The following is a 25,672-nucleotide window of genomic DNA, read 5'->3' on the forward strand; positions in this document are numbered from 1 at the left end:
TTCTGGGAATCGTTCGAGCCATAGCTCCTGAGCCTTTTGAGCAACCTTCCTAGGGTCAAAGAAGCTCTCCTGGGACAGTAACGGCAGATGTCTTCAGGCAGATGGTCGAGGAAGATGCGCTCAAAGTGTGGGCAGTTGGTCTGATCGCCCATGAGCGCGAGCATCTTGTCCATCATCTCGATTGGAGTTCTGACCCCCAAGGCATCGAGGCGCAGCATCCAAGTGGCACACTGGTGCCTGGAGAGGCCGAGGGAGCCGGTGCGCACCTGCTTTATGGTCCCGTACATATCTTCCGCGGGTGGGTGCTGAACAAGGTGCAGCACTCGTTTGACGGTGGCCTGGTCCAGGGCGGCAACCACATGGTTAAACTTGGTCGAATTCGATGAAATCTAGCGGAGGTGAAACTGAGCTTATGTGTGGCTAAACCAGGTCTCTGGCTCCTGAACCCAGAAGTCAGGAAGCTTGATGGCTATATAGCATTGATCGAAGGGACGTTCATGTTGGGTTCAAAGACGTTTGAACCTGTTGGGGTCACCAATTGCAGCAGCAGCTACACTGCTAACTGAAGAATCGCACAACCAGACGGGTTGAGTTCAGTGAGCAAAAACTGATTTATTGCAGGCTGCCTAGCTGGTCTTACACTCCTAACCTGGACCTGGCTGAGACCCGCACTGGGGGTCCCGATGTCACCAGGGCTTCACGTGGGTCTCCAATTACGGGCTTCTGAGCCCAGTGCCAATGCCGGCAGGAAACCCCCCCCCCCCCCCCACCGACTGCACCATTTTAGCCAGCTGCCCCACCGCGTACGTGAGAAGCAGGGCCAGTTCGCTTGTCCAATGGCGTACCGCCACACTACATCCTTATGACATCCAAGTCATTAATCTGAAAAATTAAAATTACATCTTAATTTTTCTGTAATTTTTCTGGAGTTAAATATAATTGCTGAATAAAATTATAATGAACTAATTGATACCTTATTTACAATTTTAGTAAATTCATCCTGAGAAATAAGTATACCCAAATCTTTCCCGCATTTCAATCTAGATTTATGTAAATCCAACTTAAGCATTTTATTCTGTAATAAAGCATACATCTCAGATATATATCCCTTCTTACCACCTTCAGTAAGTAAAATTTCTAACTTAAACCGTCTAGGTAACCATAAAGTATGCCCAAAATTATCCAACAATAAAGCTTTAATTTGATAATAAGAAAGAGTATTTGAAGATGATTCATATTCTCTTTCATTCTTTGAAAAAATATCCCGCTTCATAACAATCTTGCACCAATTTAGTACCCTTTTGATCCCTTAACTTCAAAAGCTGTTTATTAAGTGTGATGGGGAAAAGCTTATTTTGCTACAATGGTTATATCTGAAATCTTACCTCTAGTACCTATAAACTTAATATTTTATATATACCATAAATCCACTAAGTGTTTCAAAACAAAGTTCAATAACTTTGGGTTCCATCTATAAACTGATCCATCCTCTTCTCACCAATTTGAGATAATTCAATATTAGCCCATATCAAAGGTTTATCCATTTCAAACATCTTATTAATAAATTTCAATTGTGCTGCATTATAATAATTTTGAAAATTAGGGAGTTGCAGAACTCCTAATTCATATTTCCAAGTTAATTTTTGTAAAGATACCCTTACCATTTTATCCTTCCATAAAAAATTTCATCAAAGCATTTGATTTTTTTTTTAATTTGAGGAATCTTACAAGGAATAGATTGAAATAAATACTGAATTCTAGGAAAAATATTCATTTTAATACAATTAACTCTTCCTATTAATGTAATCAGTAAATCTTTCCATCAAGTCAAATCATGTTTAATTTTAGACAGTAACGGCAAATAATTTAATTCATACAAATGAATCTACCTTAACACCTATGCGACCATTTGAATTTCACAATATGCCTACAAGATGAATAATCTATTTCAGGTCATTGCTTTCCCCAATTAATTTGATAACCCGATATCTCACCATACTGTTCCAATCTGTCATGTATACACCTCAAACAATTTCTGAGGTTCTGTTAAATAAATCAAAACATCATCTGCAAACAAATTAATTTTAAATTCATCAGATTTCACCTTCATACTTTTAATATTACTATCTTGTCTAATCATCTGAACCAAAGGTTCAATAACTAATGTAAATAGAGCTGGTGACAAAGGACAGCTTTGTCTAATCAACCTAAAAGGTAAAGATCACTGTCCATTTGTCACAACACTATCAGTAGGACTTCTTCAAAGCCTTAATCTAACCAATAGAAAAAAGGGCCAAATTTCAATTTCTCTAAAACTTTAAATAAAAACTCCACTCTACTCTATCAAAGGCCTTTTCTGCTCCAACAAAATAACCATTGGTAGGTTGGATCCCTCTCGAGAAGTGTTAAAGAAATCAACTTCACAATATTATCTGCCGAATAATGATTTTTAATAAAATCCCACCTGATCTAAATGAATTAAATCTAGTAAATATTTAGCCTATTAGCTAGAACCTTCGCTACAATTTTATAATCAACATTTAATAACAAAATTGGTCTACAAGACCCAGCTTTCAATGGGTCCCTTTCTTAAGAATAACTATAATAATTGCTTGAGAAAAAGAATCTATAAAAGAATGAACTTCTGTTGCCTGTTTCAATACTTCCATCAATATGGAGTTAATAAATCCTGAATTTGTTTTTTTATATAAAATTCCAAAATAAAGCCATCGTTCTCTTTAGACTTCCCATTTGGCATGGATCGAAGTGCATCTATTACTTTAACAGTAAAAGAAGTATCCAAATCTTTAATATCTTTACCATTAAAAAAGGTAAATCCAGATCAGATAAATTATCAATTTTAACTTCATTCTCCACTACTTCAGAGGTATATAATTTTTTCATAAAATTTTCTAAATCTCATTCATCCCTCATAGCATTTATTGTTCTAGAAACTTGTTCAGCTTTCAACTGCAAAGCTAATAATTCCCCGAATTCATATCTTAGTCTGGTCTCTGTAATAACTTCAACTTCAAATTAGTTAAAACATATTTTCTTAATTTCCATTGAATTTTGCTGTGAATCTTTTTCTAATATCTCTCTCCTTCTCTAATTTAGTTACTCAGCTACATGTTTTTTCTTAATTTTAACAGGAAAACTAATATGTCCCCTCAAATGTACTTTCAATAATTAACTTGAAACTAATAGCATTATGGACCCAAAATGTACCCTTACACATTTTCCTATCACTTGTCCTGCCTTGTTCCCTACAAGGAGATCCAGTATTGCATTCTTGCTAGTACACAATCCTTTATCCAGAAAGCTCCAAAATCCGGCAAGTGGGGCGAGGCACTGGCAGTGCGCGCTGGGCGGGGATGGAGATGGATACAATTCAGGTGGGCTTAAATCTGGCTTTCAGATATCCGGAAAAATCTGAAATTCGGAACACAATATCCCCCAAGGACTCCGGATAAAGGAGTACCTGTACTTAGAAAAAAAATTCCTGACAAACTCCAAGCCCTCCAGCCCTTTTACAGTATGGGAGTCCCAGTCAGCAGGTGGAAAATTTAGATCCCTATCACAACATTGTTTCCTGCAGCTATCTGCTATCTCTCTACATATTTGCTCCTTCAATTCTCTGACTATTGGATGGTCTATAATACAACCCCCTTGAGTGTGGTCATACCTTTTCCGTTCCTCAGCTCCACCCATATAGCCTTGGTAGATGAGCCCTCTGTTCTCTCCAGCCTGAGCACAGCTGTGATATTTTCTGACCAACAATGCTACTCCTCCCCTTTCATCCCCCACCCCTTTCTATCGCATCTAAAGCAATGGAAGCCTGAAACACTGAGCTGCCAGTCCTGCCCCTTGTGCAAGTAAATTTCACTAAAGGCCACAATGTCATAATTCCACATGTCAATCCACACTCTAAGCTCACCTGTCTTTCCTACAGAACTCTATGCATTGAAATAGATGCACTTTAGAAAATTTCCACCGTGTACAACCTATTGACTTCTAATGGTGCATGCAATTTTCACATCATCTTTTCCTTCCCCCTCTCCTCTATCTGCTCTGGCACTCATCCTCCTCCCCCTGCAAATCTAATTTACTGAAGCAGTACTAGCAAACCTTCCCACAAGGATATTAGTCCCCTTCCAGTTCATATGCAAACTGTTCTATCAGAACAAGTCCCAGTGATCCAGAAACCTGAAGCCTTCCCTCCTGCCACGTGTTCAACTGCATTATCCTATTTCTAACCTTATTTGCACATGGCATGGGTTATCACAACCCTTGGAAAAATCTGGCACTCCCCAGCAGTTTACTACACAACACTTGATTGGATTTTGTTGGTTCAAAAAAAAGCTACGTCAACACAAAATGCTTTTTAACTGGTTCTATTAACAGAAAAGTATATTTAAGCTGCAGCCTTGCAGAAGAACTCACATTTTCCTCTCGAAGATTGTAAGGCATGGAACCATCTAACCGGCTGTACTTGTATTCTCTTAGGTGGCAGTAGTCCATCAGGATGTCCAGCATCGATGTCATTTGAGAAAATATCAGCACCTGTTTTAAAAACAAAAATCAGTGCTCAGAAAAGTTGGTAGAATTGGAGAACCACTGGGATAGTTAACTGACAGATTAAAGTGGGAAGTAGGCAGGACTTCATTGCTCCAATAGTCCAAACGGAATTGGTAATGAAATGATGATTTGCACGCACATTTCAGGCCAGCTCTGCAGACATTCAGGTCTTGTGAGCCTGCTGAGATTATTTATATGGTTTGAAAAGAGATTCATGCTGTTTTTGTCCTTTAGGAATGATGCTAAGCAGCTTTGCAGAATATTGATGTTTGCAGAAGAGAACAGATTGTCACCATCTAAATGCAGAAGTGTTTCTTCACTTCTAAAGGGCCTGGATTTAATTTTTGGACCATGATCCATAGACAGTTGTATCCAGTATTTCTTTACAAAAGCCATAATCGTCAGAAACTGCAATGAAATCATCCCAAAGCCATTGAAATTCCAGTGGACACATCTTATCATTCTCCACTCCCAAGGCCACATTCTCAGTCATTACCTTTTCAAACATCATCCGTTTACTATCACTAATTTTTCTAACTTTTACTATGATGCAGATGGTCATTTGGCCCATCGGGACCATACAGCTTCCGACAGAACACAAATACCCTCCACCACCCCGCTCCAACTTATTCACTCGAAGCTCAGCAGACAAAAAAACAGCAGAATGGTTGTTGAACAAAGAAGTAATGCCAGCCAAAGGATCCTGTTTTTTCTGTCACTAACAATCAATTTTCAGGTGCAGCATTACGAGGGCAGAATGTTAACTTTTATTACAATAGGATTTAATTACAGAATTAAGACTATTTCTGTAAACGGATTTGGACCTTGGTGATGGTGCATCGGAGATTCAAGACATCCTACCCAAGAATGAACTTGGCATTGAGTGAGAATTCATTGCACTGGTTCCAGGGATTGAGGATTTTGTCATAGGATGGAATCAAAGGGGCTGCAACTTTCAGTATTTGAAAGTATTGAGATCATATTAAAACTTATAAAATACTTCATGGGCTTGGCAGGATAGATGCAGGAATTATGAACTTTTGCACTGAGCAAAAAAAATTTATCCATTTAGAGGATGGACAATTTTGGAATTTATTTTACCCTGGAAGAGCCTCTTAGAGTTCATTCAAATCAGAAGTCGAGAGATATTACACTTTTCTCTTTCATAAGATCATTCCATTAATTTTCTTTCCACTTATCTGCATTTGGTAATTTAGAGGCTAATTAACCTAGTTATTTTTTGGAGGTGGGAAAAAATCAGGTTACTTGGCAGTAGCCCACAACCACAGGGAATGTATAAACTTCACAGACAGCATAGGTCAGGCTCAAACTGAGTCCCTGTGGCTAAGACAACAGCATCATTAAAGCACCATCGTGTCACCAAAGGACCCAAAAGCTTTCTTTAAAAAAAAGTGCAAAAAAATAAATAAATAAATGCTACTGGTACAGCTGCAAGTTGATAACTGTTAAACCAGGGCAGGCCTGACACTGCAAATCATAGGGTCCAAAGGAGCATTGTAGAAGAGACAAACAGTTCACTGAACATAGCTATATAGTAGATAAACAAAATGTGTGATCCATAGACGTGTGATCACGTGCAAGACATACTTAACTTCATGTGACAGGATCACTGAGTACAAGAGCCAAGACATTACTACATTATAGGACATGCAGTTTTTAAAATCACTACGCAATCAGAAGGGTGTGATTAAACTAGATATTGTGCAGGAGGGATTTACTTGGATTGCCAGGATTGGAGGATTTGAGTTGCAGAGAGACTGAATAGGCTGGAGATTTCACCCACCCCGAGTAGTGAAGGAGGACAATCGTGACCTTGTAGAATTTTATACACAAGGTGGGCAATCACAGTAATTTTCCAAGTTAGGCTGAAGATCCAGATTGCATTTTGTATAACTATGACTATAACTTGTCACAGAACCCAATGGGATACTAAAAATATGAATATTACCTCTGTAAATATTATTGACTTTTTATTTACAGTATACCAGGAGCAAGAGGGTTACCAGAGTAAGAGTGTGATCACGTGCAGGCAATGTAAATGATTCCTGAATATTTCTCATTAGTATTCAACAAGGAGAGGTACATGGAAGAGCAGGTCAGGGAGGGGTACATAGGTCATCTGAAATAATCAGGATTAAAAAAGATGTGCTGTTAGATGTCATGGGATGCAGATGGATTGATAAATCTCCAAGATCTCATGAAATAGATTAAAGATTGCTGTGGGAAACGAGGGAGGAGATAGCTAAGGCCTCCATCGAGATTGTTCAATTTTCAATAGCCACAGGCGAAGCACCAGATGATTGAAGTTAATTAATAAGGGCAGATGGGTAACAGAGAGACAACACCACTAAGTCTCAAATCAGTGTTAGGATTTGAGTATATTTGATAGCACAGAGGTTAATCAGGAATTGCCAACATGACTTGGCAGAGAAATAATCGTGCCTCACTAATTTGATTGAAATTTGCAGGGGGGGTGGGGGGGGAGCTATGTAACCAAGATGAATGAAGACCTATTAGTGTATATGGACTTTAACAAGTGGTAGGCTATTCCAGCAGATTGAAGAAATGGGATTCCAAGGCAAGATGGCTAATTGGATTCAAAATTGGCTTGGTGATAGGAGACAGGATAGTGGTGGTAGAGTTTCTCTAAATGGAAGTTGGTGCCCATTTGGGTACCGAAGGGATCAGTGCTGGACTCTTAGTTGTTTATGATGTATATTAACAACTTGGTTGTGAATGTAGGGGTTATGATTAGTAAATTTACAGATGACAGAAAACTGAGTGGTGTTGTGGAAACTGAAGAAAGTGGTCAATATCTACAGCAGGACATAGATCATCTGAATTTAATATTTATAGATGGGATTTAAACAGACAAGTGCAAGGTGAAAAATTTTGGTAAGTCAAAATAGGGTAGGACACAGTCAACAAATAGTGCACCGTTGAAGAACACAGGGACCTAGGATTATGAGGAGAGGACAGCTATATTTTTCCTCCCTTGGAGTGAAGGAGGTTCAGAGGTGACCTTAAAGTATATAAAAATTCTAAAAAGACACAGATACAATAGATAGAATTTTTTTTGCATAGTTGGGTATCGCAAACATGTATGGTACAAGAAAGGAAATTTGAGGGGAAGGTTTTTTTCCTCACTGCCAGAAGAAATGGAGGAGTCAGACACATATCTAATGCAGACAAAGAGCACTGACATCGATGGATGAAAAGGTTGGTGTGTATAACTCTATAGCTATATTTTAATGTTAGTGTCCATGGACACGAAAGTCTTTTGTGACCTTCACTGTTCTAGCTTTTAACTTTTAATAATACAAAACAGTAAAAGGTCCTTGTGCCTCATGAAACCCGTGCTGCCTAATACCAACAATAGTATATTTTTTGGAGCATGGGAGGAAACCAGTGGGGTCATGTGGAGAACAAACCAACTCCTTTCAGACAGTGCCAGATTCGAACATGGGATGCTGATAGTGTTGTGTTTACCGCACAGCCCATTCAAAAAAGATGAAGAGTCAGCCCCTACCACCAGAGGCAAGAGTTCAAAACAGTGAAATTGGTAAATGGCATACCAAGTAAACATTTTTTTTCCTCTCTTTAGAGAAGTTACAAGCAACTTTCTAAACTGTCAGGAAACCAAAAACCCAATAGAAGTGAGCAAAGAAAGAAAATTAGCATTATATATTTTAAAAAGTGCCCGTGCCAGAGCTTTCTCTGGCATTGGAAGCTGATGCCCAGGGTTTAATCATTTGCATTCCAAGTAGTTATCTACAAACTCCTTACGGACAGCTTGGGATTTGAACCACAGTCCCGATTGCTGTAACGGTGTTGCACCAGCCACTATGCCAACCGTGCTGCCCAAAATTATGGAACTGTTTCAGAAAATTGGGAGTGCGGAAAATATAGAAATAGGAGACTTGGACAACACCAATCAGAAGTCAAATATGGATTTTTGAAAGGGAAGGCATGTTGGATGTATTTTTTTTGCAGCGAGTCAAACAGATAAAAGCCAGTAGAAAATCAGCCTTGATTTTCAAAAAGCTTTTCATCAAGTTCCATCTGAAAGGTTAGTGTAAAATTAAATGGCAGAGTATTGGGGAGGTGGGGAAGATGCCCAATGTATCAACAAGGATATAACTGGTAGACCAGAAATAGTGCTCTAGATTCCAGCATCGGCAGTTTCTTGCACCTCCATAAATGGGTTTCTGTTGAGTGGCAGAGTGAGGCAATGCAAAGAATAATGTTTGGATGTCAGCAATTCCCAATTTAGTGATTTTTGCCATGGAAAAAGAAAAAGTGTGCCACATTCTGAAGTTTGCTGACATTAAACTGGGTGGTATTGTGAACTGCATGAAGGATACAGAGACTTCAAGCAAACATCAGCAGATTGGAGCAAATAGACAATAGTAGATACAGCAATAACATGAACAAATGTGAAATTATCCACAGAAATGTGTATTATTTCAATATTAGTTTGGAAAGTGCTTCAAAAAGAGTCATGAGTGTCCTTGAAACATAAATAGATGCATCGAGCAGTTAAATCAGTAAAAGGCTTGCTGGCCGTCATATACAGGGGACGTGCATGAGTACATGAGCAAAGATATCTTGCTACAATTATTTCAAGGCTTGCCAAGACCACACCTATAGTATTGTTTTCAAGTCTGGTCTGGGGCAAAGATGTTCTTTTTAGACAAGAGTGTAGCAAAAACTCACCAAACCAATTCCTGTGTTGTCACAACCACTGAATATGGAAACAGTGTTTGAAATCACTATACTTGAGAAGCAGAAGAGGCAGATCTAATTCAAGTATATAAAATTCTTTTTTATTTTAAACTTTATTTATTCGTTCAAAAAACAAATAATATGACATATACAACAATTAACCATAAATATGAACGTTATTTTTATATATATATATATATATATATATATATATATATATATATATATTATATATCTTCTTCTTCTCTTCTTTGGCTTGGCTTCGCGGACGAAGATTTATGGAGGGGGTAAAAAGTCCACGTCAGCTGCAGGCTCGTTTGTGGCTGACCAGTCCGATGCGGGACAGGCAGACACGATTGCAGCGGTTGCAAGGGAAAATTGGTTGGTTGGGGTTGGGTGTTGGGTTTTTCCTCCTTTGCCTTTTGTCAGTGAGGTGGGCTCTGCGGTCTTCTTCAAAGGAGGCTGCTGCCCGCCAAACTGTGAGGCGCCAAGATGCACGGTTTGAGGCGTTATCAGCCCACTGGCGGTGGTCAATGTGGCAGGCACCAAGAGATTTCTTTAGGCAGTCCTTGTACCTTTTCTTTGGTGCACCTCTGTCACGGTGGCCAGTGGAGAGCTCGCCATATAATACGATCTTGGGAAGGCGATGGTCCTCCATTCTGGAGACGTGACCCATCCAGCGCAGCTGGATCTTCAGCAGCGTGGACTCGATGCTGTCGACCTCTGCCATCTCGAGTACCTCGACGTTAGGGGTGTGAGCGCTCCAATGGATGTTGAGGATGGAGCGGAGACAACGCTGGTGGAAGCGTTCTAGGAGCCGTAGGTGGTGCCGGTAGAGGACCCATGATTCGGAGCCGAACAGGAGTGTGGGTATGACAACGGCTCTGAATACGCTTATCTTTGTGAGGTTTTTCAGTTGGTTGTTTTTCCAGACTCTTTTGTGTAGTCTTCCAAAGGCGCTATTTGCCTTGGCGAGTCTGTTGTCTATCTCATTGTCGATCCTTGCATCTGATGAAATGGTGCAGCCGAGATAGGTAAACTGGTTGACCGTTTTGAGTTTTGTGTGCCCGATGGAGATGTGTGGGGGCTGGTAATCATGGTGGGGAGCTGGCTGATGGAGGACCTCAGTTTTCTTCAGGCTGACTTCCAGGCCAAACATTTTGGCAGTTTCCGCAAAGCAGGACGTCAAGCGCTGAAGAGCTGGCTCTGAATGGGCAACTAAAGCGGCATCATCTGCAAAGAGTAGTTCACGGACAAGTTTCTCTTGTGTCTTGGTGTGAGCTTGCAGGCTCCTCAGATTGAAGAGACTGCCATCCGTGCAGTACCGGATGTAAACAGCGTCTTCATTGTTGGGGTCTTTCATGGCTTGGTTCAGCATCATGCTGAAGAAGATTGAAAAGAGGGTTGGTGCGAGAACACAGCCTTGCTTCACGCCATTGTTAATGGAGAAGGGTTCAGAGAGCTCATTGCTGTATCTGACCCGACCTTGTTGGTTTTCGTGCCCACCAGGCTCACCTTACAAAGCCGTCCTGTCCAGAGCAGAAACAAGCCTTCCGTCGCGCATGCAGCCATCTTCAGCGCAAACTCCGGGAGATCCAAAATGAGTGGTGGACTAGCCTCGCCAAACGAACACAGCTCAGCGCGGACATTGGCGACTTCAGGGGTTTCTACGAGGCTCTAAAGGCTGTGTACGGCCCCTCACCCCAAGTCCAAAGCCCGCTGCGCAGCTCAGACGGCAAAGTCCTCCTCAGCGACAAGATCTCCATCCTCAACCGATGGTCAGAACACTTCCAATCTCTTTTCAGTACCAACCGCTCAGTCCAAGATTCCGCCCTGCTCCAGCTCCCTCAACAGCCCCTAAGGCTAGAGCTGGATGAGGTTCCCACCCTGGATGAGACATATAAGGCAATCGAACAACTGAAAAGTGGCAAAGCAGCAGGTATGGATGGAATCCCCCCAGAAGTCTGGAAGGCTGGCGGCAAAACTCTGCATGCCAAACTGCATGAGTTTTTCAAGCTTTGTTGGGACCAAGGTAAACTGCCTCAGGATCTTCGTGATGCCACCATCATCACCCTGTACAAAAACAAAGGCGAGAAATCAGACTGCTCAAACTACAGGGGAATCACGTTGCTCTCCATTGCAGGCAAAATCTTCGCTAGGATTCTACTAAATAGAATAATACCTAGTGTCGCTGAGAATATTCTCCCAGAATCACAGTGCGGCTTTCGCGCAAACAGAGGACCCACTGACATGGTCTTTGCCCTCAGACAGCTCCAAGAAAAGTGCAGAGAACAAAACAAAGGACTCTACATCACCTTTGTTGACCTCACCAAAGCCTTCGACACCGTGAGCAGGAAAGGGCTTTGGCAAATACTAGAGCGCATCGGATGTCCCCCAAAGTTCAACATATATTATATATATATATATATATATATATATATATATATATATATATTATTTATATATATATATATATATATATATATATTATATATATATAATATATATATATTATATATATATATATATATATAATATATATATATATTATATATATATATATATATTATATATATATATATATCTTTTTTTCTTTGGCTTGGCTTCGCGGACGAAGATTTATGGAGGGGGTAAAAAGTCCACGTCAGCTGCAGGCTCGTTTGTGGCTGACTAGTCCGATGCGGGACAGGCAGACACGATTGCAGCGGTTGCAGGGGAAAATTGGTTGGTTGGGGTTGGGTGTTGGGTTTTTCCTCCTTTGCCTTTTGTCAGTGAGGTGGGCTCTGCGGTCTTCTTCAAAGGAGGTTGCTGCCCGCCAAACTGTGAGGCGCCAAGATGCACGGTTTGAGGCGTTATCAGCCCACTGGCGGTGGTCAATGTGGCAGGCACCAAGAGATTTCTTTAGGCAGTCCTTGTACCTTTTCTTTGGTGCACCTCTGTCACGGTGGCCAGTGGAGAGCTCGCCATATAACACGATCTTGGGAAGGCGATGGTCCTCCATTCTGGAGACGTGACCCATCCAGCGCAGCTGGATCTTCAGCAGCGTGGACTCGATGCTGTCGACCTCTGCCATCTCGAGTACTTCGACGTTAGGGATGTAAGCGCTCCAATGGATGTTGAGGATGGAGCCGTAGGTGGTGCCGGTAGAGGACCCATGATTCGGAGCCGAACAGGAGTGTGGGTATGACAACGGCTCTTTATACGCTTATCTTTGTGAGGTTTTTCAGTTGGTTGTTTTTCCAGACTCTTTTGTGTAGTCTTCCAAAGGCGCTATTTGCCTTGGCGAGTCTGTTTTCTATCTCATTGTCGATCCTTGCATCTGATGAAATGGTGCAGCCAAGATAGGTAAACTGGTTGACCGTTTTGAGTTTTGTGTGCCCGATGGAGATGTGTGGGGGCTGGTAATCATGGTGGGGAGCTGGCTGATGGAGGACCTCAGTTTTCTTCAGGCTGACTTCCAGGCCAAACATTTTGGCAGTTTCCGCAAAGCAGGACGTCAAGCGCTGAAGAGCTGGCTCTGAATGGGCAACTAAAGCGGCATCGTCTGCAAAGAGTAGTTCACTATATATATATATATAGTGTATATATATATATATATATATAGTATATATATTATATATATATATAGTGTATATATATATATATATATATAGTATATATATTATATATATATATATTTATATATATATATATATATATATTTTTTTTTAATATATATATATATAAAGAGAAAAGAAAAGAACCCCCCTTTAGCCAACTCTCCCAAGGAGAGCCATAAAGAAAGAAAAAGTATTAAAGAAAAATTAAATATACATATTAAGATCTAATCAATGTAGATTGAAATGTAAATATTCTGAATATAACGACCAATTAATTAAAAATTAATAATCATCACGCAAAACATACATAATTTTTTCCATTATTAAACAATATTTCATCTCATTATGTCACCTATTAATATCAATCATGTTTGTATCGTTCCACGTACTAGCAATACATTTTTTCGCTATGGATAAAGCTAAATATACAAAAGCAAGCTGGAACTTATCTAATCCCAAGCCTTTCAAAGGTTGCAAACTACCCAATAAAAATTCTGTTGGATCTAAAACTTTTTTAATCTTAGATATTCTAAAAACGATTGAATTTTCCTCCAAAGATTGTAAATGTATACATGACCAAACGGCATGAAAAAAGTTCAAACCATATCACCTCTGATTCATGAAAACCATACTTTTTTTAATTTTTCAGGTGATAAATACAATTGATGTAAAAAATTATAGTTAATCATTGCATAACAGGCATTTATCAATCTAGTTACACTATCATAACAGATATCTAACCAATCATCTTCGGGAAAAATAAAACCAGTATCCACTTCCCATTTACTTTTAGATCTATCCCAACCTTTTTTATCCATACCATCCTGTAATATTTGATACATAGATGAAATATATCCCTTCTGGTACCTTCATAAGTCTCAAATTTAGACATTTCAAGTAAAATCATCTCTACCAAACATACATCTTACCAAAGTTCGAAAACCTTCCCTCATCTGATTAAAAGATAAAAATTTACCCTCTTTAAAACAATCTCCCAAATTTTTCACACCTTTAAATCTCCAATGCAATAAACTTTGATTGTGTTGAAAAAGGAATAAGCTGATTATTATACAACGGCGTCAAACCCGATAATTTACCCCTACAGCCTGTCATTTTTTTTCTTTATCCATAACTTCATTAAATGTTTTAGTATAGGCACATTATATTGTTGTAACAAATTTATATTCCATCTAAACAAAAATTGATGTATTTCAAATTAAGAAATATTTGCCATCTCAATTTTGGCCCAACTAGGAGGCTGTACCAAATCCATCAATGAACTAATAAATTTAAGTTGGGCTGCTTCATAATAATTTTGAAAATCTGGTGAACGTAATCCCCCCCCAACTCATATTTGCAAGTTAATTTATTCAAAGCTACTCTTGAAAATTTACCTCTCCATAAAAACTCCTTAACCATTTTATTCAAATCTCAAAAAAAAATATTATCAAGTAAATACGGAATAGATTGAAACAAATATTGTATAGGCGGAAAGATATTCATTTTAATTGTATTTATCCTACCCATTAAATAGGTAAGTCTTTCCATTTAATCAAATCAGTTTTAAATTTTTTCATTAATGGAACATAATTTAATTTATATAAAGATTGATAATTAACAATTCAAAATTATACCCAAATATTTAATTCGCAGTCCATTTCAAATTAATAATATTCTTATAAACTGAATAATCTCTTTCACTTACCAGTAATATTTCACTTTTTTCCCTAATTAACTTTATATCCAGAAAGACATCCATATTGTACTAAACACTCCTTCAAGTGCAAAAGTGACTGAGCTGGGTTTATTAAATACACCAATACATCATCAGCAAATAAATTAATTTCATACTCCTCGTCTAAAACTTTCATACCTTGTATCTGTGCATTTTGTCTTATCCAATAGTGCTAAAGGTTCAATCACTAACGCAAACAAAGCTGGTGATAAAGGACAACCCTGACGAGTTGATCGAGATAGCTTAAAGGGTTCCGAAATCAAACCATTCGTCAATACTCAAGCTACCGGTTTACTGTATAGAGCCCTAATCCAACCAATAAAAAAAGGACCAAACTTAAATTTCTCCAAAACTTTAAACAAAAAATTCCATTCAACTCTATCAAATGCCTTTTCTGCATCGAGAGATATCACCATTGGATGATCTGAAGATTGTTGAAATCTATTAATCAAACTAATCATGCGCAAAATGTTATCTGAAACATATCTATTCTTTATAAAACCTGTTTGATCCATATGAATCAACTTAGGTAAAAATTTAGCCAATCTATTCGGTAATATTTTAGCTATTATTTTTATAATCTACATTTAACAACGAAATTGGTCTATATGAAGATACTTTCAAAGGATCTCTATCTTTTTTGGGGATTACTGTAATTAAAGCACTAGAACAAGACTCAGGTAATTCATAATGTTCTCCAACTTGATGTAATACATCCCCAAACACTGTATAAAAAAATTTATAAAATTCAACCGAAAATCCATCAGCACCAGGCGATTTACCGTTCGGCATTTCCAACATAGCCATTTTAATTTCCGAATCAGTAAATGATTCTTCTAACTCCTGTATATCTGCATCCTCTAATATCGGTAAATTTAACTGTGATAACAATAGGTCAATCGATCGAGTTTCTTGTTTTCCTTCAGATGTATATCTTCTTTGGCTTGGCTTTGCGGACGAAGATTTATGGAGAGGTAATCGTCCACGTCAGCTGCAGGCTCGTTTGTGGCTGACAAGACCGATGCGGGACAGACAGACACGGTTTCAGCGGAAAATTTGTTGGTTGGGGTTGGGTGTTTCTTCCTTTGTCTTTTGTCAGTGAGGTGGGCTCTGCGGTCTTCTTCAAAGGAAGTTGCTGCCCGCCGAACTGTGAGGCGCCAAGATGCACGGTTTGAGGCGATATCAGCCCACTGGCGGTGGTCAATGTGGCAGGCACCAAGAGATTTCTTTAGGCAGTCCTTGTACCTCTTCTTTGGTGCACCTCTGACACGATGGCCAGTGGAGAGCTCGCCATATAACACGATCTTGGAGTCGTCTTCCTGTGTGCTCCCTCTGTTGAAATCGAAAAGCTTTCCAAATTGGGGTCCACTTCTTGGGAACACACACCTTCTTCCAGAGAACGGGTAATTCCAGCACCATCCTTTACTTGGTGAGTAATAGACATTTTTTTTTTCAGCTCCCACAGGGAATCTTTGAGGTTTAGACAATGAAGAGATTAAGCCTGGGGCTGTATCTAGTCATCTAGGCCCCAAATCTTCAGCACTTTGAAAATGTAACTTCTTCTGCACTTGAGGTTTAATCTTTTTACCATTAATGGCCATAATAATTCCTTGATACTAAAATTTAAAAAGTTTAAACTTGAAAACAAAGAATTAAAAAAACAGGTACTTAAAAGTCTGGCCAGAGAGGTTGAGATTGCATGTCTTGCCATGCCCACCCCCCCCCCCCCCCCCCATTTATAAAATTCTGATAGGATCAGTTAAACTGAGTACAAAGTGAATGCTTCTCCCTGGCTAGAGTGTCTACAATGAGTGGGCAACATCTCAATATGAGGCAGTACATTTAGTTCTGGGATGAGAAATATTTTCAGAGTGGAGAAATTATGGAATTTCCTACCACAGAAGACTGTAAAGGCCATGTTGTTGACTATATTTGTGGAGGAGACATCAACCAAGTGGGCTTGAAACACTGTGTGACCTCCTGCTATGGTTTCTGTTCTTGGTTTAGAAATAATTCTGAAAGTGATTAGTCTCCAAACAAAAAAACTTGCTCCAAAAAAAAAAAAAAAAAATTGGTGTTGCAGATGAAATTAAAAACCTTCAACCTGAAGCATGAGCTGTTTTTCCTGTTTCCACAAATGCAGTCTGATCCACTGAGTGCCCCAAGAATCTTGCTTTAACTTTTTCATTTCAGATTTCTAATATCAGAAGTTTTAACTTTTCTATTCTAGTGGTGCAGCTTGGAAAACCCATGTATTGTGTTCTCTTATTAATGCTTCTTTTGCTGTTACTGAAACTGCTTTGAAATTATGGTCATCATTACAGTTTTAAATACAATTTTAAAACTTCAAAATCTAAATAAACATGAGTCTGACGTCTGTGGTGGGTAAGTTGATGGAAAGTGTTCTGAGGGATGTAATTTACAAATATTTGGAAGTACAGGGATTGATAGGGAGTAATCAGCATGGTTTTGTCAGGGGTAGATCATGCTTGACAAAACTGATGAGTTTTTTGAGGGGGGTTACAAAAAAGGTTGATGAAGGGAAAGCTGTGGATGTTGTCTATTTAGACTTTAGTAAAGCTTTTGACAAAGTTCCCCACTGGAGGTTAGGAAAAAAGGTGGAGGCATTAGGTATAAATAAGGAGGTAGTGAAATTGATTCAGCAATGGTTGGATGGGAGGTGTCAGAGAGTAGTGGTAGAAAATTGTTTGTCCAATTGGAGGCTAGTGGAGTTCCTCAGGGATTGGTCCTGGGTCCACTATTATTTATATTATATATATATTTATATATATTAACGATCTGGAAGTAGGGGTGGAGAATTGGATAAGCAAGTTTGCGGATGATACAAAGATTTGTGGTGTTGTGGACAGTGAGGAAGATTACCATAGATTAAAAGGTGATTTAGGAAGGCTGGAGGTGTGGGCTGAGAAATGGCTGATGGAATTTAATACAGATTAAATTTCCATTTTGGAAAGGCCAATCTAAATAGGTCATATGCATTAAATGGTAGGCTATTGAGATGTGCAGAGCAACAAAGGGATTTAGGAGTGATGGTAAATAGTACCCTCAAGGCTGATACTCAGGTAGATGGTGTGGTGAAGAAGGCATTTGGAATGTTGGCCTTCATAAATCAGAGTATTGAATTCAAGAGTAGGGAGGTTATGATGAAATTGTACAAGGCATGGGTGAGGCCAAATTTGGAGTACTGTGTACAGTTTTGGTCACCAAATTATAGGAAGGATATAAACAAAATAGAGAGAGTACAGAGAAGGTTCACAAGAATGTTGACAGGATTTCAAGGTTTGAGTTACAGGGAAAGGTTGTGCAGACTACAGCTTTTTTCTCTGGAGCGTAGAAGATTGAGGGGGGACTTGATAGAGGTGTTTAAGATTTTAAAAGGGACAGAGTAAATGTGGATAGGCTTTTTCATTTAAGAGTGGGGGAGATTCAAACTAGAGGGCATGGTTTAAGATTGAAGGGGGGAAATTATAAGGGGAACATGAGGGGAAATTTCTTTACGCAAAGGGTGGTAGGGATGTGGAATGAGCTTCCGGCAGATGTGGTTGAGGTGGGATCATTGGTTACATTTAAGGATTGACTGGATAGTTACATGGAGAGGAGAGGACTGGAGGGGTATGGACCGGGTGCTGGTCAGTGGGACTAGGAGGGTGGGGATTTGTTACGGCATGGACTAGTAGGGCCGAACTGGCCTGTTCTGTGCTGTAAGTGGTTATATGGTTATATGAAGAGACACATTTTTTAAAAGTTAGTAGTCTCCTGGGCTTACTACAGATATTGGGCTTACGTGGCAACATGGCCTTACAACAGAACCAATAAAACTAATTAAAGAAAATCATGAGTGCATTGTGCCACCACCAAAAACTGGAATATCCCACACAAGCTTCTATCCCTAAAAAGGGTATAGATGGTAATAGTCAAACATCAGATTTAAAAGTTCTTGAACTTGATCTCAGCACCTAGATCTCACAGATACATCACTGAAGGACTTCCAACAATGTCAAAACACAGGATTCAGATAGCACAAGGTAAAGTGTTACACATTCAGACTTGTACGATCAAGGGAAATATTTCAAATCACACAAGGATCTAAACTCCTTCAATTACACCCACTGACTTGTTTTCTCTGCCTTTGCTTTCATATTTGTCAATGGATCCAATTAGGCTCATGGGGTTACTCACTCCTCAGACTTGCTCTGCCCAGAGTCAGCAACCAGCTCAGGGTTTAATGCCTATAACTTGCCTACAACAGTTATGTTCAGAAGGAGCACAGTGATTTAACATTTATTCAATAGGAGTCCCCAAAACTGGTGAAAGACACAGAAGCTCATTTAAATAATTTCAAAACTAACATTTAGAATAAATGCAGATTTAAGATTAGATCAACCTAAATCTGATCAAACTTGGTAACCTCAAGGACCCCCAAGCAAAAGTTACAGTACTCAAACCATGTTATAGGTCCTCTGCATCTTTCAACAAGAGAGTGGATTTAAACTGATATTGTACTCAAATCTGGAAAGAAACAACTTTTAAAGTGGTCAGATTTGTTCAGTTCTGTTGAACATGCTGGGTCCCATCCACCATTTTCTTACTGCCTTTTCTCCCTTGTTTTATTTCTATTTGATTTGCAATTGATCATAAAGTGAGAAACAAACACAGGATCATCACCTTATGTCCTCTTTTGCTGAGCTCTGGGAGCATTCTGTCCAAGATGAGAAACTTCCCTGAACTCTTCACCAACTCCTCATCTATCTGTAAAACATTTATTAAAAAGCAGATCCATATAACTAATAGAAGAATACAAAAGTATGCACAATCCTGCAGAAATTAGGCAACTCAAATTTACAAACTTCAAAAAGTAAAAAAGTTGAACATGAAGCAAATAAAAAAAAAGCTTGGGTCATACAATTATGTCTAGAGATTAAAACAAGATGATGCTATAATCTTTATCATTTGATAGACTAATTAAAATAAAATGTTCCATTTCAAAACAAAAAGTGATGGTGAAGACAGATGATTTCCTGAATGAAAAATTAGGAAAGTAGGCTGTTAAAATAGAAAACACTTCAGAGTAATGTTTAGGGTTAAGAATAGCTAAAACCAGGGTCAATAATCTTTTTCATTAAGATCATAAAACATTGACGTGGCGAAAAAAATAAAAGGAGGTATCATTTTGAATAATGATTGATTGAAAAGTGTTACTGTTCAGAGGTATCTCAATGCCTGGCAGGAGGATTGACTTCAGGAGTAAAGACATCTTGGGTATGTGAGAAAGTGAAAAAGTTTTGGGAAGATCTAAATCAGGTATTAAATAAAATCACAAAAACCAACATACCAAAAAATCCAGAGATCTTTCTTCTAAGTAATATAAGTAGTAAAGAGTTAGGCCTCAAACTGGATGAAGCACAAAAAAGATTTATTATAATAGCCTTAGCTGAAGCAAAAAATGTATAATGTCAATTTGGAAATCAGAAGAAAACTTGAGAATACAGCAATGGTACATGGAAATGAACAAATGTATTCCTTTGAAAAAATAACAATTTTTAAAAATAAAGTCACATAATTTGAACAAATTTGAAAACCATACAAGGAACATAACAGCCTCGGACCTCCACCCCCTAAAATTATAAGACAAAATGACTTGATCCAGTGTGTAAAAGTAGATGACACATTTTTCTTGATTATTTTCATGTGATGACATTGTTTAATGGTTTTATTGTACATGTTGAATGTTTAATGGTTTTGGAGGGGGCTGGGAAGGTAGGGGGGAAAAAAGGGGAGAAAATGCCACTGTGTGTATTTAAGAGGGAAATGTTTATGTATTTTGATTGATATGGTTCACAGTGTGAAAAATAAAAATTTTTTAAATAAGGAGTAGCGACACCTTATTGCAATTTTCTGGGCTCTTGTTGAAGCCAAATCTGGAACAGCACATTCCGGTCTGGTCCCTCTACACTGAGTTATACATGGAGGGATTCTTGGGATAGACTGATCAGTATAGGGACTGAGCAGATTAAATTTACACCTGGACTTCAGAAGAATGAAATGATATCACTGAAATATTTAAATATTTTATGGGGCTTGACCAAGCAGATACAAGGTTGACATATTCCTTGGACAGAACAATGGCCCACAGTCTCAAAATAAGGACTTAGGATGAGAAGAAATTTTATCAGCCAGAGGGCAGTGAAGCCTCAGACCTGTCTACCCAACATTACTATGGAGGATGTCACTGTAAAAACTCAAGAGATTGACAGAATTTTGGACATAAGAGGATTTAAGGGATTTGGAGTTGAAATAGTCAGAAATATATTATCTATATTATCCAGGTTTTGGAAGGATAGTGGCAAATTTGTGGCAAGAAAAATATTTAAAATAGATTGATAAATATAGCAAGATGAAGGTAAATATGATTCCATTTACAACTGAAAATGTATCAACAGGGAGATCAAAAATATAATTCAAATATTTATGGTTCCCCAATGCAAGTTTGTGACTAAACTTGTACCAACTCCCCATTATTTATTTATTTATTTATTTTTAAGGTGAATTATTAAAAACTGATTTTCTCCCAACTTCAAAAGAGTAAAAAAAACTGCAAGATTCTGGTTCCCTTCCCCAAACTACAAACTAAAGACGAATTGTTTATTGTCATGACTTTGAATGTGACATGTACAAACCTCCATATGGAAAAACAAATATTCTTTAGACTGCTGCAACTGGAAGTTTTCCATTCCCAGCAGGGTATATTAGCAATGACCGGAGAGTAGCATGCCAATAATACCAAGAGAATGTTCCTCGGATCACAAACCCAAGTATCACTTGTTCAAAGAATGTAATTGTTTTGTGCACAATTTTATTATCAGTCACAGAAACCATCAACAATAAAATGTCACTTTATGCTTCTAAAGCAACTTTATCCAGAACCTTAAATGTTTAACCACAAAACTAAAAAAACCATGCATACAACTTTTTACAATAAAAGAAATTGAAATGAATTATTCAAAATAATTGCAGGGATTTCACTTTTTTTCTCTGCTGATTTTCTATTAAGCAAAAATAAATTTAGATTATGGAATGTTATATCAATGATAAAACTGCACTAACTTATACAGTCCAGGTGAACTCCAGTAGATCCCAAATTCATAGATCTCAAATTAGAAGACTCTGTTGATAAATGCACAAGGAAAATCCATCCAGCAATCAAACTCCTGAACTATCAGCATCGATCCTCACCTTCACAAAAATGCTTTCAAGTGAATATAAAATGCCTCAAGAACATTTAGAAATCAATTTGATAACCCATGAGACTTAAGAACATTACAAAAAAACTATTTCATTCTCACCTTAAATTCCTGGGTACGACAATCCAAAGGGTACTCAATTAGGTAAGGATGGTTACAACACTTCCGGAGCAACATTAACACATTTTGCATTTTTAAGTGGATTTCATTTTGTTGTGACATATCTACATCCAACACAGGCCTGTTGAGAAAATACAAAGATTTGTAACTTACTGCATGGAAAGTCAGATAATAACAAACACTTCAGCCTAAATTCAATTACATTCCACAAATGGATCATCGTTCAAGCCTTATTCTGGACATGTAGCTAATTTAATTTAATTTAAAAGATCAAACTGTAACAGGCCTTTCCAGCCCACGAGCCAATACTGCCCAAATAAACCAATTAACCTCTAAACTCCATTTGGAAGACAACAGGAAACGCGCACCTGGAAAAAAAATCCATGCAGACACAGAAAGAATGTTACAGACACCAGCAAATTCAACTCCAGGTAGCAGGTGCTCCAATAGCACTGCACAAACTGCTATGTTAACTGTGCCACCTTAATGTTGACAATCCAAAGCAGAAACTAAGGAGGCACTGTCCTTCAGATGTTATGCCTCAGATAGAATAAAAATCCCATGGCACTATTTCAAGCAGAAGAGTTCTACCCATGAGCAGATTAATGTCCATTCTGATGTTGCTGAATCAACTTATTGGCCATCACAACGCTGCTGCTTCCTTCACCAGGAACGTGGTCAAGGGAGTAACACTGAACCTGCTTCATTTCTTTCATTTATTTTCCAGCAGAGGTCGCCAGAAAACACAGAGGGCTCTCTGGATCTCCTGTGCGGTAATTCTGCAAGCATCCTCTTGTTGGAAGTCTCTCAGCCTGGAGGATGACTTACTTGCAAACAATGGAATATTCCTAAAAAATTAATGGGGTGGCCAGCTATCAAGATGATTGGAAATCAGGCTTTGTTACATTCAACACTTTTTTATGGATACACCATACTGACACAGACGCAAGTCCACAGCTTCAATATTGTCCATCTCCTTAGCCACTTCTCCATTACCTTCACATCCACCCTCAATCCATCCCCATCCACACCCTGCTTTAGTCCCTCCCACTCGTCTATCTGCCATGCTTAGACTGTCCTCTCCCTCAGATTTTTCTAATTCCCCCTCCCTTTCCCTCAGAGTCCTTCCACACTCCATCCTTTTATAAGCACTCAGACCACAATCACACCACCTACTTTCCAATATCTTACAAATACATGCTGCACAACACTGGTCCCTCCCTCTATATACCCAATGATCGACAGTGTTCTCCTCCGACCCCTGATCCAATCAGCTCTACTGCCAAAAACCTGCTGCTGAAACCATATTCTTATAGGGGTTGGGGGAGGGGGGGGGGGGGGAAGAATCTCTCCTGAAGGATGCCTGGAATCCTGATGCCTTTTGGGCAATTTGATGGGTTCTGGCAAGAGATTTTCCCCAACTAGAAAAAAATTAATCTCATCGAAGCATCTCATTTGACAGCCAACATTCGACATCATCCAACTGAAACTCTGTCCTCCACTTGTATTTAGTATTGATAAGAATTCTTTATTTCTTTAATATCAAATTCGATCTTTGGTAAAATGTATGTTTGGTTGAGATATGATTTTACCTAAAATGACTAAATTTGAGACTTTTCTTTTGAAGGTACCAGAGAAGGGTTATATTTCATCTATGTATCAAATATTACAGGATGGTATGGATAAAAAGGGTTGGGATAGATCTAAAAGTAAATTGGAAGTGGATATTGGTTTTAATTTTTCCTGAAGATAATTGGCTAGGCATCTGTTATGATAGTGTAACTAGATTGATAAATGCATGTTATGCAATGATTAATTACAATTTTTTACATCAATTATATTTGACACCTGAAAAATTTTAAAAAATATGGTTTTAATGAATCAGATTTGTGTTTTCGATGTGGTTGGAACTTTTTTTTCATGACGTTTGGTTATGTATGCATATACAATCTTTTTGGAAGAAAATTCAATCGTTTTTAGAATATCTGTATAAGATTAAAATAGTTTTAGATCCAACAGTATTTTTATTGGGCAGTTTGCAACCTCTGAAAGGTTTGGGATTAGATAAGTTCCAGCTTGCTTTTGTATGTTCAGCTTTATCCGTAGTGAAAAAATGTATTGCTAGTACATGGAAAGATACAAATATGATTGATATTAATAGATGGCATAGTGATGAAATATTGTTTAATAATGGAAAAATTACACACGTTTTGCATGAATTTTTTTTATTAATAAGTGGTTGTTATACTCAGAATATTTCCATTTCAATTTATATTGACTAGATTTTAATATGTATATTTAATGTTTTCTTTAATATTCTTTCATTTTTTCTTTTTTATGGTTCTCCTTAAGAGAGTTGGCTGAAGGGGGGAGATTTTTTTTTTCTTTATATATATATATATATATATCAAAAAAGTTCATGTTCATGTTTAATTGCTGCATATGTCACATATTATTTGTTTTTTGAACGAATAAACAAAGTTTAAAAAAAAACCACTTGTTCAGTGTCCTTTCAATCTTCTTGTTTTTACTTGTATTGATCTTGTGATGTCAAGGTTAGAAACATGGAGTGAGGGCCAGGATTCAAACAAGGCTGAAGCACAGGGGTCTGAGATTCCCCTACCACCCATATTACTGGCAAATGTCCAGTCACTGAAGAATAAAATTGACGAGCTGAGAGCAAGGCTACTCTATCAGAGACAAATAAGATAAACCTCAGTTGCATGCTGCACCAAAACATGGCCAACAGAGAACACACCAAACACCGTTTTCCAACCAGACAGTTTCACCATCCATCGACTGGATCAAAATTCAGATTCTGGAAAAGAGAGAGGAGGGGGACTATGCTTTTTCGTTAATATTGGGTGGTGCACGAACATTGGAGTTGTGTCAACCTCCTGCTCTACTGCCTTAGAGCAAATCTCGATTAAATACAGACCCTTTTATCTACCCTGAGAGTTCTCAACTGTGATTCCCAGAGTTTATGTCCCTCCCAATGCCATTTACAAGCAGGCACTTGTGGAGCTGCATGATGTGGTCAGTTAACAAGATGGCCCAGCCCGACCCACTACAAGTCAGTGACTTTAACCAGGCTTGTGTCAAGAAAACTCTGCCTAACTACCAACAGCATTTAACTTGCTGTACCAGAAGTCCCAGCAAACTTGATCACTGCTACACGAAGATAAGGAAGACCTACTGTTCTTTCCCGAGACTGAACTTTGGAAAGTCTGATTGCCTGGCTGTGCTCCTTCTGCCTCCATACAGATAGAACTTAAGAGAGTGGCTCTGGAAGTCAGGACGGCAAGAAAGTGGAGGCTAAAGAACAGTTAGTCGAGTCAGCAGATTGGGCAGTGTTCAAGAACTGCTTAAAATCTGAATGAGTCCACAGGGGCTTGTCTCACACTTAATCAAAACACCTGTAGAAGAGTGTGTCCCCACTAAATAATTCAGGGTTTTCCCATTCAGAAACCCTGGATGAAAAATGAAATCTGGAACTTGCTGAGAGATAGATCAGAGGCATACAAATCTGGAGATCCAGATCAATACAATAGGAGCAGGTATGACCTGCAAAAAGCTATCTCCGGATGAAAATGGAAACAAGGTACACCTGACAGCCTAAATCCCATAACTTA

The 25,672-nt window shown here is 38.5% G+C and overlaps 1 protein-coding gene across 4 annotated transcripts in view; it reads right to left on the bottom strand.

The window, feature by feature from the left end:
- hells (helicase, lymphoid specific) overlaps positions 1–25,672 on the bottom strand; it is a 118,361-nt gene that overhangs the window by 39,214 nt on the left and 53,475 nt on the right. For all 4 annotated transcript variants that reach the window (XM_069900837.1, XM_069900836.1, XM_069900835.1 and 1 more), the window contains exons 15-17: positions 22,023–22,161; positions 19,345–19,428; positions 4,444–4,563 (exon numbers count right to left, since the gene is read on the bottom strand). In XM_069900837.1, coding sequence (XP_069756938.1) covers positions 4,444–4,563; positions 19,345–19,428; positions 22,023–22,161 — 343 coding nt within the window. The remainder of the gene's footprint in view (positions 1–4,443; positions 4,564–19,344; positions 19,429–22,022; positions 22,162–25,672) is intronic.

Source organism: Narcine bancroftii, chromosome 10, assembly GCF_036971445.1.
Source record: "Narcine bancroftii isolate sNarBan1 chromosome 10, sNarBan1.hap1, whole genome shotgun sequence".
Taxonomy (NCBI): domain Eukaryota; kingdom Metazoa; phylum Chordata; class Chondrichthyes; order Torpediniformes; family Narcinidae; genus Narcine; species Narcine bancroftii.